At 41.1% G+C, this 11,980-nt stretch overlaps 1 protein-coding gene and 1 pseudogene across 2 annotated transcripts; one reads left to right on the top strand and one right to left on the bottom strand.

Annotated features, from left to right (window-relative positions):
* Positions 1–1,285: 1,285 nt before the first annotated feature.
* On the bottom strand, positions 1,286–3,610 carry LOC120105838 (putative membrane protein At1g75140 pseudogene; annotated as a pseudogene). The gene has a single exon (XR_016396636.1). The product of XR_016396636.1 is annotated as a putative membrane protein At1g75140 pseudogene (transcript).
* A 1,179-nt stretch (positions 3,611–4,789) lies between these two features.
* On the top strand, positions 4,790–11,169 carry ENH1 (rubredoxin family protein). The gene is made up of 6 exons (XM_008778141.6): positions 4,790–5,066; positions 5,169–5,366; positions 6,901–7,067; positions 9,593–9,674; positions 9,817–9,885; positions 10,899–11,169. Exons 1-6 carry the CDS (start codon positions 4,950–4,952, stop codon positions 11,067–11,069), a joined length of 804 nt encoding a protein of 267 aa, XP_008776363.1. The 5' UTR covers positions 4,790–4,949; the 3' UTR covers positions 11,070–11,169.
* The last annotated feature ends 811 nt before the right edge of the window (positions 11,170–11,980 follow it).

Raw genomic sequence — 11,980 nt, 5'->3', positions numbered from 1 at the left:
TGGAGTGTTCCTTCAATTTGAATGCATCAAGACTTGCCAGGCAAAGTCACTTTTTTTGTCCAAAACTAAATTTAAGTGTTTCTGCTTTGATAAAAAAATGATTTGAGACCCAAGAGGAGCATATTGCAAGGTGACAGGCTAGAAATAAAGGAAGGAGTTGATAGGTATGGAGAAGGGGGAACGATGATTGGATAAGATCCACAGAAAGAATAAATCTTGAAGCCGATCAGCCAATGAACAAAGTAAACCATGTCATCGATATTCCATCACTTAGTTACATAGACAAGTAAAACCTGCATACATATGGGCCAAGTTTATTTTATTCCAGTACCAATTAAGTCTAGGTTAATGATTAAGTTAAATAACTCTTAAAATTCTCCTCTTGTTATCTTCATTGAAAATTAAAGCTTTCAAAATAAAACTCTGATATGATTTTTATTTTCCACAGGAATCCTAAACTAAATGAAAGATGAAGAAGACTACCACAAACTACTCGAACTCATCCTTTCTCAATTTTCTGGATACAGACCTGGCCCAGTGTTGGAGGGAAAAAGATGTTATGGATCATGTTCTGTAACATATCAACTTCTGACCTGCTTCATATCTACAAACAGAGAGCTAACAAAAATTACCATATTGCATTTGTTGATAGGAGGATAAGTAATATGTGCTTCTACAGAAACCGATACAGTGCAATACCTGATAGATAATGCAACCTGAAGTTACCAACAATTAAACTTTCAGCTTCACATAGAACACTAATTCAACCTTTGTATTTCTTCAATGATGACCATAAGTACAGTTAAGCTTTTAAGTATGTGGTATATCATCAAGAAAGGTTCTGGCAGAAAATGTACAGTTTTATCCAGGATGTTTCAGCATATCATGCAGAAAAATGAATAAGCTAGAGCACTGAATGTGGTGAATGCATTTTTTGAAGAATTAAAGCATAAAAGATTATAACTGCTTGTCAAATAAATATTATCATCTAGTAATATTAAGGCAATTTTTAACAGTCTGCAATACTAACAGTTGTGTCCATTCATAGAATTGAATTCGCACCAATGCTGATGAACTGTGCAGAGTAATTGAGTCACTAAAGAAGCACCCATGCTGTGCTGTGTATCAAGGTTTAGCAGATACACACTAAAATGTATGAAGTATATCACACAGCTGCAGTTGTTGAAAATTTTTGCTCCAAGCAGTTAAATGGACAACACAAAGAAGATAAAAAGCAATAACTCTACCGAATTATGTTTTCGCACAAAAAAAACAACCAATCGAGTGACAAGAGAATCACTTCATAGAGACAGTGGAAAATAGGATTTGCATTGGAAATGTTGAGCCATACAAAATGGGCCAATGCAAATAATCATCTAAGCTTGCTCTGTCAAGGTGTTTCATTATGATGCATACTCTGTACAACACTTCGAACAATGCAACAAAACATACCAGGATCCTATGAACCCCAGACAGGTGAAACCAGCAAGGCCCCGAAGTCAAACAAGTAGCAGTACAAACAAGTAAACTCTCAATCAATATGATCATCTGCAATTGAAGTGTTTGGAAACAGTGACTCTCTTCTTGTGGCAAAGCCTGTGGGTTCCATACTCTGCCCTCTAAATTTCAGTTCTGCAGGTCCTCTAAAACTAGAGTCGGCCGAACCAGTCCTAAATGGGATCCCTGGTCCTCCTGGATACTGAGAAGGGGCAGACGCATACCTTCGGGGTGGATCTCTTAGCGCACCTCCTCGCCACTCCCTAAGATCGCCAGCTCTCGGACCATCGACATAAGCTCTGTCACTAGCCCCACAACCCAAAAGGCTACCTGCTCTGATGCCTGAGGCATTGAAGGACTCCTCCAGCACCCACCCCAAAGAGTCCTTTTTCTTCACATAGAACTGCCACACGCCAATGAGGAACAAGAGGAACAACAGAGCAGAGCCACTCCACACCACGGCATTAGTCTCCACCTTGAACACCGGAAAATTCGACCGGTATATCCCAATGTACCCATCGTCAAATCCTAAAACCACAAGCTTTTCACGGTCAGCGGCGATCAGAGTCTTTGCAGTCAAAGACCCATCAGCTGTAGTATCAGAATTCAGGAAGAGTGATTTGATTTCATGGATGGTGGCAAAGAAGAGAGGCAGAGGAGCTCCGACCCTGCCAAAATACTGAGAGGAGATATTGTAGACAAAGACCTTGTCATGACTCGCCACGAGGAGATAGCCTTTGATAGTTTGGATGGAAACAGGGCCATATATCTCCGACTTCCTCACCGCTCGAACCCGGCACTTGAGGTTGGCAACGTCCCCCAGGAGAATGACATGGATGAGGTCACCTCCGGCGGTGAACCCATATGCCTTGGACCTCTCTGATGAATCAAAAGAGTAGGTTTTTGGGACTGATCCATTGAGCCCTTCGCATTCCGTTTCTTTCACCACCATCGACCGCAAGTCGAGAGACCCGGCGCCAGTCTCGGTCAAGAAGAGAAGCCTCTGCTTCATGAAGGCAAGAGGTAGGCTGGAGGCAATGGCGGTGCCGTAGAGAGTGCCATTCTCTGTGAAGACCCTGATCCTCCCGCCGCCGTCCGTGGCGAGGACGTACCTCGTCCGGCCAATCTGATGCATCTCGAGGCCGAGAACCGGCGGGGAGTCCAGCTCGCGGGGGCCGCGGAGGAACGGCCGGGAGCTGTCGACAGAGAGGGTGGCCGAGTCGTCGCCATTGGCAGCGGACTCCCAGAGGCGGTGGGCAGCGATGGAGCCGTCGGCGTGGCCGGTGAAAAGGAGGCTCTCGTAGCGGCGGGAGGAGAGGTAGCAGAGCATGGAGGTCACCGGGGAGTCGGAGATGGAGGGGAGCTCGATGAGGACGTCGCCGGCGGAGGAGAAGACGTAGACCCGCCCCCGCGTGTCGCCGACGGCGAAGTACTTGCTGAGGCCGTCGAGGTCCTCGTAGGGAAGGACGGCGGCGGCAGAGACGGAGGCTTCCAGCCGCGCGGCCGCGGTGAACTGGAACCGCTCCGACCACCAGGACTTGTGCTGGGTCACGGCGACTCCGGGGGTCCGGTAGCCGTGCGCCGCCGGCTCGGGCGGCGGCTGTGTGACGAGAGGGGGAAGGGGATGGTGGGATCGCGGGGCGGAGCAGGCGGAGAGGGAGGACTCGAGGTCGGAGACGCTCTTGGAGAGGAACTCGACGAGGGTCTCGAGGCGGTGGAGCTGGGCCTCCTGGCGGTCGAGGAGGGAGGGGGTTGGTTCCTCAGCTGCTACGGCGGAGGAGAAGAGGGAGAGGGAGAGGAGAAGTAGGAGAAAGGCGTCGCCTGTGGCCTCCATGGATGGAGGACGACGGAGGTCCAGGGCTTCACCGCTGCTCGACGCTCGTCCTCTTTTGCATAAGATAACGCAAGTCCATCTGAAAACCAGGATAAGGCTACGAAGAACAAAAAAAAAAAAAAATCCCCAAAACAACCGCAATTCTTTACCGAAAAAGACAACCGCACTTAAACCAAGTAAAACATCTTTTCATGCACTAATAGGGGATTATATTTCGTATTTGTATGGAAATTTACGTGCAAGCAATAAGGGGTGATTGGACTTGACGGAAGTGGAAAAGCACGTAGAGAGGGAAGAGGCAATCTCATCTATATATATAGAGAGAGAGACACACACACAGGGAGGAGGGGCCAAAAGCCCAAAAAAAAATAAAAACATTAGTGATCAAAAAATTGAACTCCGGCTCTATCAGCGTAGATCAGAGCCTTTATTCTTTGAGACAATGCGGAAAGCGAGATAAATTCAGAAAAAATATCAAAATCTGCTAGAGCATCAGCAAGCAATGGATGAAGATGACCAAAATCAGAGTAGACTGATATTTTTCTACAACACTAGATAACAATAGTAGAGCCCCTTTCTAACCAAACTGATCAAAATTTATATTGCATGTATATTTCTCTTTGCCTTACCACTCTCCTAATGGACATGATAATGGACTTTGCAAGATATTAAAGCTAATTTGGAGGTTTTTAATAGCAAAATTATTGTTTTATTTTTTTCTTAATTTAAAATTTTAAAACTCTAAATAAAAAAATATTTAGGAGGCATTTACCTATGTTATACCTATGAACAAAAGTTTTTTTTTTTAATAAAGGATGATTATATATTTTTAATGTGAATATATCAAAAAAGTTAAAAAATAACAAGTCTCAGAATGCTCTAAACAACTCTCTTTCACCAACCCAGAGAGCTTTTCTAGAGTGGTCAGCCACATACGAGACCATCCAATCTGCAGCTTCATTGGACTTTCTGTAAACATACTTGACCTAGAAGGCAACGTCTCCACCTATTATAGCCCAAATATTCTAGAGCAATGGATGGCAATCACCTATGCGGCCGGTGCATTTTTGAATCAAGTAGATCATTGTAGCCGAGTTATTTTTGAGCATGACTGCACTAGTCTATAGAATATGCCGTGCTTGATACAAATCAGCCCAAGCTGTCCGCAGCTCTAGCACAAAAATAAAAATGTCAAAAATCTGAAAAACTTTGCTGGGCAGCTGCATGCAGGAATATCAACAGGGATGCTTACCAATTTCTATCCATAAGCTGCCTTTTGGGTTGGCCATGACAAAGTAATCATATGACTCCAGGCGGAAGCCCCCATGAGCATGCTTAGCATCCACAGTCGTGGATGTGACTAGCAGAAGTACGACAACCCCACCACTAGGGAACTACTGATGCAGCTCCTTCAGTCTTATTTTGAGGCTTGTGCTCAGCCAACTCCACCTTCCACCAAACCAGTGGTCCAACTTTCCCCACACCTCCCTTGGCTCCCCTGTGGCTAATCTATCCCTTTGCCAGCCTTTTGCATCCACAAAATTCCCTCAAAAGCAGCACCTTTTTCTTCCTCCCTTTGATCCAACCATCCCAATGTCCAACTGCAGCCTCTTCCAACATGTCAGCTGCTTCAGCCCCTGCTGTGGCTGCTGCCTACTCCTCCATATCCCAACACTCCCTCAGATCTCCCTCAATTCCTCCCTCCAATCCACCTCTCCTTTCCTCAACAAACCAAGTGAGTTGTCTTCAATACCTAGAAAGTTAAAAGTAGCTCTTTTATCATAGACCCATCAAGGAAACTGTAAGCCACTCTGACCTCCCTGTCTCTTTGGTGCAGAAAAGTGCCTTCCATGGCTTGCAACTGTTGGAGGGGAGAAGGATATCTTCCATAGCTGAGAGAGAGAGAAGTTGGGGGAGGAAAGGGCTTGAGATCAGTGCGAGAACTGCTGGTGCATCAAAGAGCATTGAGGTCGAAGTTGACAAGCCCCTGGGCCTGACCTTGGGGCAGAAACCCGCGGGTGGAGTCGTCATCACTGTAAGCAGAACACCTCATCTTGACTTATATTGAATTGTCCCAAAATACTAACATAGAGACAAGTACTTAATTTTTAACAGATATGTTCTTGAACCCATTATGTTCTAGTGATATAGTCGTGAAATCAGGTACTTGATTTAGTTTGGTTTTCTGGTGCATCAGCAGTTAATATTTGACAATTATAAGTTGACTGCTTTCTTTTAGGCAGCTTCAGTAGCAGGCTAGCAGCACCCAATACTACTGTAAATGTTGCACCATCAATCATAAGTTACCTGTTCCCAGCTTTTGGAAACAAGAAACCGAGTTCTCCTTACTTGCGTTTCTGCTATTTGAAGTCAAGTCATTTGGTGTTCCAAAAGGAATCAAACAGTTAGACAATCCACCATCAAATGTCTGCTTCACAATTCTCTCTCTCTCACACACCATAAAATAAAAAATTTAAAAAAAAATCTGCTTCACAAAATGAATGAAGTATTTTTTTTTCATGAATGTAATGCGACCCAAACTTAGATTTTGGACACATTGTTTGGTATTATCTCTCCATTCTAGCAAAACTAGTTTCTTTTAAATTGAGGAAATGCAGTATTCACCCATTTTTCATAAAATTAAATGATGTGGATTTATTATAATGCATCGAGGGATCCAGATTAGAAAAATGACAAGGAGAGAAAGGTAAGGCAGTGAAAAAGAGATAAATTAAAAGATTATGGCGCTGAGGTGGCTCACAAACAAGCCCATCCATATCACAAAAGTAAAGGAGTGTGAGAAATAGAGCATCAACCCTTTAATGGATTCCCTCTCACTCTGCTTCATCCACTCACTTGTCCCTTCAAGAATTCCCTCTGTAAACTACTGATCCAGAGACAGACCTGCCTCTAATTATGATCACTACATTCAAATCCCTTAATTTGTCTGTGTTAGTAGAAAGAGCTACTTGGTGTTAAACGAACTCCCCAGTTCTGTTTGTATAGTGAAAAGGAGATCCTCTATGACCTTGTGAAGTTTGACAACCAAATACTAGCACAAATGGCAATAAAATAATATGACTCATCGAAACTGGCTAATCCATCTTTAACACAAGTCAAAGTTCTTTGTAATTATGATATACCATATACGTTAAAGTCATGCATCCATGCTGGTTTATCTACTTGAAAGAGTAAAACCCATAGGTTATCCAAAAAGGTCCCCAATAAATATGTCAATCTCATAAAAAGAGCTAACCAGATAGGATACTTTGATGCAGACACGAGTTCATCATTGATTCATGAAACAAAGCTTTCATTTCAGTTTAAATCAAAACTCTCGAGTACCCCACCCATAAAGCTCCAGTTTGTGTGTCTCAAATATTAATCTTCCTATAATACCGTCCTATGATACTTCCCTTGCCCTTCAGCTTTCCTATCTGTGTTAGTCCTTAATTACATGCTTTGCACAAGGCCCATTCAAGTAAGCTGAAAAATAACAGCTTGGTATGTATATTAACTTCATTTTGAAAAGAAAATGTTCTCATATTTTGAAATGACCATTCTGTTAGGCTGTGGATGGTGGTGGAAATGCAGCAAAGGCAGGGTTAAAAGCTGGGGACCAAGTCCTGTACACAAGCAGCTTCTTTGGAGATGAACTTTGGCCTGCGGACAAGCTGGGATTTACCAAAACTGCTATTCAAGCAAAGCCAGATTCTGTATATTTTGTAGTAAGCAGGTAGTTAAGACTTTCAATTACAATTTCATTTTAAATAGATTAAGATTTCATGAACCAGTTTCTCAAAAAGATTCGATGAACTAGTTGAAGACACAAAGACAAGCAGTAAAATTGCTAGGATGGATATGTTACAAAAAGATCATTGTATTCTTATAGGTGATGTGTGCAAGCCATGATTTTCCTTTGTGATGTACTTCCATCCTTGTGTCAGCACGATTTTTGTACAATGCTTGATCTGGATAAGTATGGGGTATTTATTAAGAGGAATTCGTGATATGGCCTTGGGGCAGTATAATTAAAAGAGGTCCTGGGATAACCTCTATTATATCAGATTGAGATCAGTTAGTCTACGACTCTACCATACGATATAGATCCTGACCTTTGTGTAGCAGCTTCAGGATGAATGATGATTACCAGCAACTAATCAGACTCAATTAGAAAAATGACATGATTATGATGATTTAGATAGCCTTTCAGTAGACTGAAAATTGTTTCTATCAAAGAGTTGTTTCACCTTAGCGATTTAATTTTGCTTTATCGTAATGTGGATCGAAAAATGATTCTAGATCATGGTATGTATACTTGAGGAAGCTTTCAGAAGGTCATGTAATTAAGACACGATGCTTCCTTTGATGGCATCCACAATTGTTATTTAACAGGACCTTATCACATGAAAAGGAACTAGGAATTATAGGGATTTAGGACATGGATTTGGTTTTTAGAGAAAGATGGGGTATAGTCATCTCATTTCATGAGAAAAATGAAGTGAGATACAAAACACGATCAGGACAGGACATTTGAAAGGCGAAGAAGTAGGGGAAAATAAAAGAAACCAAGCAGAAACAGAGAAGCAAAAGGAATTCAGTGCACCACCCCCTCTCAGTTGGATGTCGGCAGAATCTTAAAAAAGAGCACCAAGAAGATGGGCACAGCAAAACTGGCATGGTCCCCCCATTACATATGGTGATCGGAGAACTCTTCCTCAGAGAAGAGACTTGAAGCCACCATCCAAAGATGGTCAGCCATTTGATATGATGATCTATTGCTGCCCTCCATAGACTTCAAATCCTAAAGCCAGATGAAAATTCTTCAAGTTGGAACATCTTTCCACTAGTTGTTTAGTTTTGCCAATCTCAAACTTCAAGGTCTTAAAAGTGTCAGTGTCCAAAGCCAATTATCCAGACAAGCATCATAGGGAGCATGCAGTCTTAAACTGAAGTAGCTTAGAAATTTTCGAGGGGAAAGCCAAAGATAGTCATTCATGGAAGTATTTAGCTACTTCAGAAATGACGAAAGCAAGGTCAACTATCTTCGCTAAAAATGCTTCAGTTTTTTTCCAACCAAAGTCTCCACCAATAACAAAACAAAACAAAGTCCAATTTTCAGAATAAAGGGACATGAGTCTTGCATCCAGGTAGTGATAGTTAGGGAATATCATCAGGTGGACCATGAATGCTTGACCTCAAGAAAAAGGAAATCCAAACCTGTTTAGCAAAATAGTGATCGAACAGCGAATTATTAATCATATCTGGAGCTTGATTGCAATGAACACAATTCTGCATGAGGCAGTTCCTTTTGGCTAAGTTGCCAGATATCAGTAATGTTGCTTGAGAAAGTTAACCAAGAGAAGACTTCAAATTTAAGAGGTGAAGAACCCTCCAAATTCTCCTGATACCGTTGATCTTAACACCACTAAAATTCAAGAAGGTGTAACATGATTTGATGGTGAAGGTAGCTGAACAAAACCATCTCCAAAACAGAACTCTGCCAAATTAAAAATATAAAGATGAATCAATGTTCCTTGGAAATTGTAGGTTCCAACCAGATTCTGAATTCCAGTGGAATTAATCAAACAAGATTTGCAAGAATGCAGATCATAAAGTTTTGGAAAATCTAAGGCCTCCACCAAGAACGTCCCAGAATCTGATGATACTGCCAATAACTAAATTAAAGTAGATGACACAGTTGATACGTCCAAGAGTTTAAGAACTCCCCTTCAGAAAAAAGAAGCATTTGAAGGGATCAGGTACTGGCTGAGGGGTTCTCTTCTTTGATATAGTATTCTCCATAGAAGTTCTCTCGATAAACAATTACATATAGGGACATGGCTCAAGTCTTGTTATACAATTTTTAGTAGAAGACCACATGCTCAAATATGTTAAAAGTTCGGGGCTCGGTAGGTCCTGCAGCCAACATGGATGAGGTAATGACTAGAATCTACCATTAGATGGTTGCACGATATGCATATTATGCTTAGGTTAAAACTGTCTTCAGCTTGCATTGTTTCGAGCTAAGAGGATGACAGAGTTATAATAGTAGAGATTTCAGAGTTTTTCAAGTATCATTTCCACATAGATCTCTTTTGGTAACATGATGCTACCTTTTCTGATGTAAAAGATAGGGCAACTCATCAACAAAATATGATGCTAGTTGTACTACTCCTAGAACAAGTAGGTAAAAATGGCAGCAGTTACTAGTTCCACTGTTGTAAAATCACTTCATATTTCTTTCTTGTTACGAAACAGGGGAGCAGAGGTAGATGTAAAGCGATTGCCAAAGAGGCCAGCTCCACCTCGCTTTGGCCGAAAATTAACTGAAGCACAAAAGGCAAGAGTTGTGATTTTCCCACAAGCTTAGCTTACAATTCTTTTTTATTCTCTCTATACCTGCTTGAATCAATTTTTATCTTTGTTATCTGGGAATTTTCTTTTTTCTTTTCAACTAAGCAATCCCTTGCATCTTATTGCAGGCTAGAGCAACTCACATATGTCTGGACTGTGGATTTATTTACACTCTGCAGAAGCCTTTTGATGAACAGGCAAGCATAACTAGTTCCCCTCCCCTCTTAATTCACTATTTTTCTTAATCTCGGTTTTTGATGGTGGAAAATGGAATCAAGAGGTGAATTTTTACAATCGAGTTTTGAAATAATGTGCAAAGGTCCAATCAGAACAGCTGATTGTCAAAATGTTTAACAATTTAAAAGACAGTATTAAGAATTTTTAATGGAGATGTTGAAGCATGGTGATATAAGATCAAAATCCAGGTCAAAATTTGCGTATGCCATATGCAAACCAATTTTTGGCAAGGAATAAAGCATACCAACTTCTTCCCAGCCTCAATGAGCAAGTCTCGGCTCGGCTTTATAATCAAGGAGTTATCCATTAAAGTCACCAAGCAATTCATGACAGGATCAACTTTACTTAGAAATTCCGAAAATTGGTGTTGATTTCCTATCTGAGCCAACTCATGAATGAGAGGGTGTTGCATTGCCGAACCTATAACACCATTTGATATGAACCTCAATTCAATTACACATTTCAAACTCATGCATTATCAGAACAACCATCTGAACTTTTCTTACCTTTGGAAGAGTCAAGAACTTATCTAGATGAAGAGGAAAATAGCAAACCACATTTGTTTCTAGGGCACAAATTAAGATCCAGAAAGCTAATATTATTTTCATTTATTGTGCTTACTATGCTTTTAATCACTTTAAATGTGATGATGATATCTTTGAATTTTCATCCTTCATTTCTTGCTTTTTTTCAAAGCAAAACTGCAATTACCCTAGAATTGTTTTTGCGGCAACTGTGGCCTAATATTAGCAAGATTACGCATTGTGAAGACAAAGGAATGTCATACGGGGTTGAATTCTCTCCATCAATGCAACTGATATATAAGAGGCCTACTCGATCTCTGTCACAATTTTCAAGACTTTGATTTCTATGATCCAATAAAACAAACAATGGGATAAGTTTGCAGCTTATTTCTTCCTGTAAAGTTTCAAACAATATTTCCTTTCATTGATAGAATCAAACTCTTTTGCAGCCTGATTCCTATGTTTGTCCTCAATGCAATGCACCAAAGAAGCGATTCACACGTTATGACGTGAAGACTGGAAAACCTATTGGTGGTAGCTTGCCACCCATCGGGGTGATCGTTGGTCTGGTGGCTGGGATTGCAGCAGTTGGAGCTCTGCTTGTCTATGGTCTTCGATAGTTTCCATATGTTAATTCAAGACACTCTGATTGTACTTTCACATTGTGTAATTCTCCTATTCTTATCAAGCCAATGATATCAATTTCTGTTCACAGCCTAACTCATTGCGATGAACGCAGTACGAGAGTTGGAGAATTGTATGCTTTCCATTTCATTGGAGAACATAAATTGCACGCATTATTACTTGCATGAAGGAAATAGCTGATATATGGCTAATAAATTAAACCTGCACCCTATTGTCTTCCTCTTTACACTATGCATCAGAATAAAGACAATAAACCTGATTTCAATATCAACAATGCATTCCCACAAAATATCTGCATAAACTTATGAATTGTACAGGAGTACAAAGATTTTCCATTGACTATTAGCAGATTGTAGTGTGAGTTTTGTTATATTAACCAATTTTCACCAAGGCCCCAACCCATTGGCTTTGTTTGGGTTGGTTCTGATTCACAAAATCAGAACTAGAGCATTCATTATTTTATGTCAACACCATTGACCTATGTTTCCAATCAGTTTAACTACCAAATAAAGTAGTCAACTAAATAGCAACCTCCCACAAAATAACTAACAACCGAACTCAAACACTGTCTATTGTTTTTCTTTTTGCTTGCACAACCACTTTTGGTAGTTAAAATTAGCTGCACCCAGAAAAGAATGAAAGAGCCAGCAGCTCATGGGAAGAAAACCTGCCCCTCTTTTTATCACCCTCCTCAGACCCTCATGCCATGGTCTTACAGCAAAGATGAGCCTCGGTCCATCTCCGGTGAAGCCCCTGCTGCTCGTCGGAGCCCTTGGAATGTTCATATATTGGGAGGAACTAATGAATGGCTTGGAGTTGATCTCTGAGATGCAGGAGAGCACACTAGCTTTAGCGGCCATCCTTCCCATCATGATCATATTGCTCC

Source organism: Phoenix dactylifera, chromosome 10 (genome assembly GCF_051530095.1).
Source record: "Phoenix dactylifera cultivar Ajwa chromosome 10, Ajwa_hap1_PhDact_Kaust_v1.1, whole genome shotgun sequence".
Lineage (NCBI taxonomy): Eukaryota > Viridiplantae > Streptophyta > Magnoliopsida > Arecales > Arecaceae > Phoenix > Phoenix dactylifera.
The sequence above is the reverse complement of the archived record's forward strand: the minus strand, read 5'-3'. Positions and strand labels throughout refer to the sequence as shown.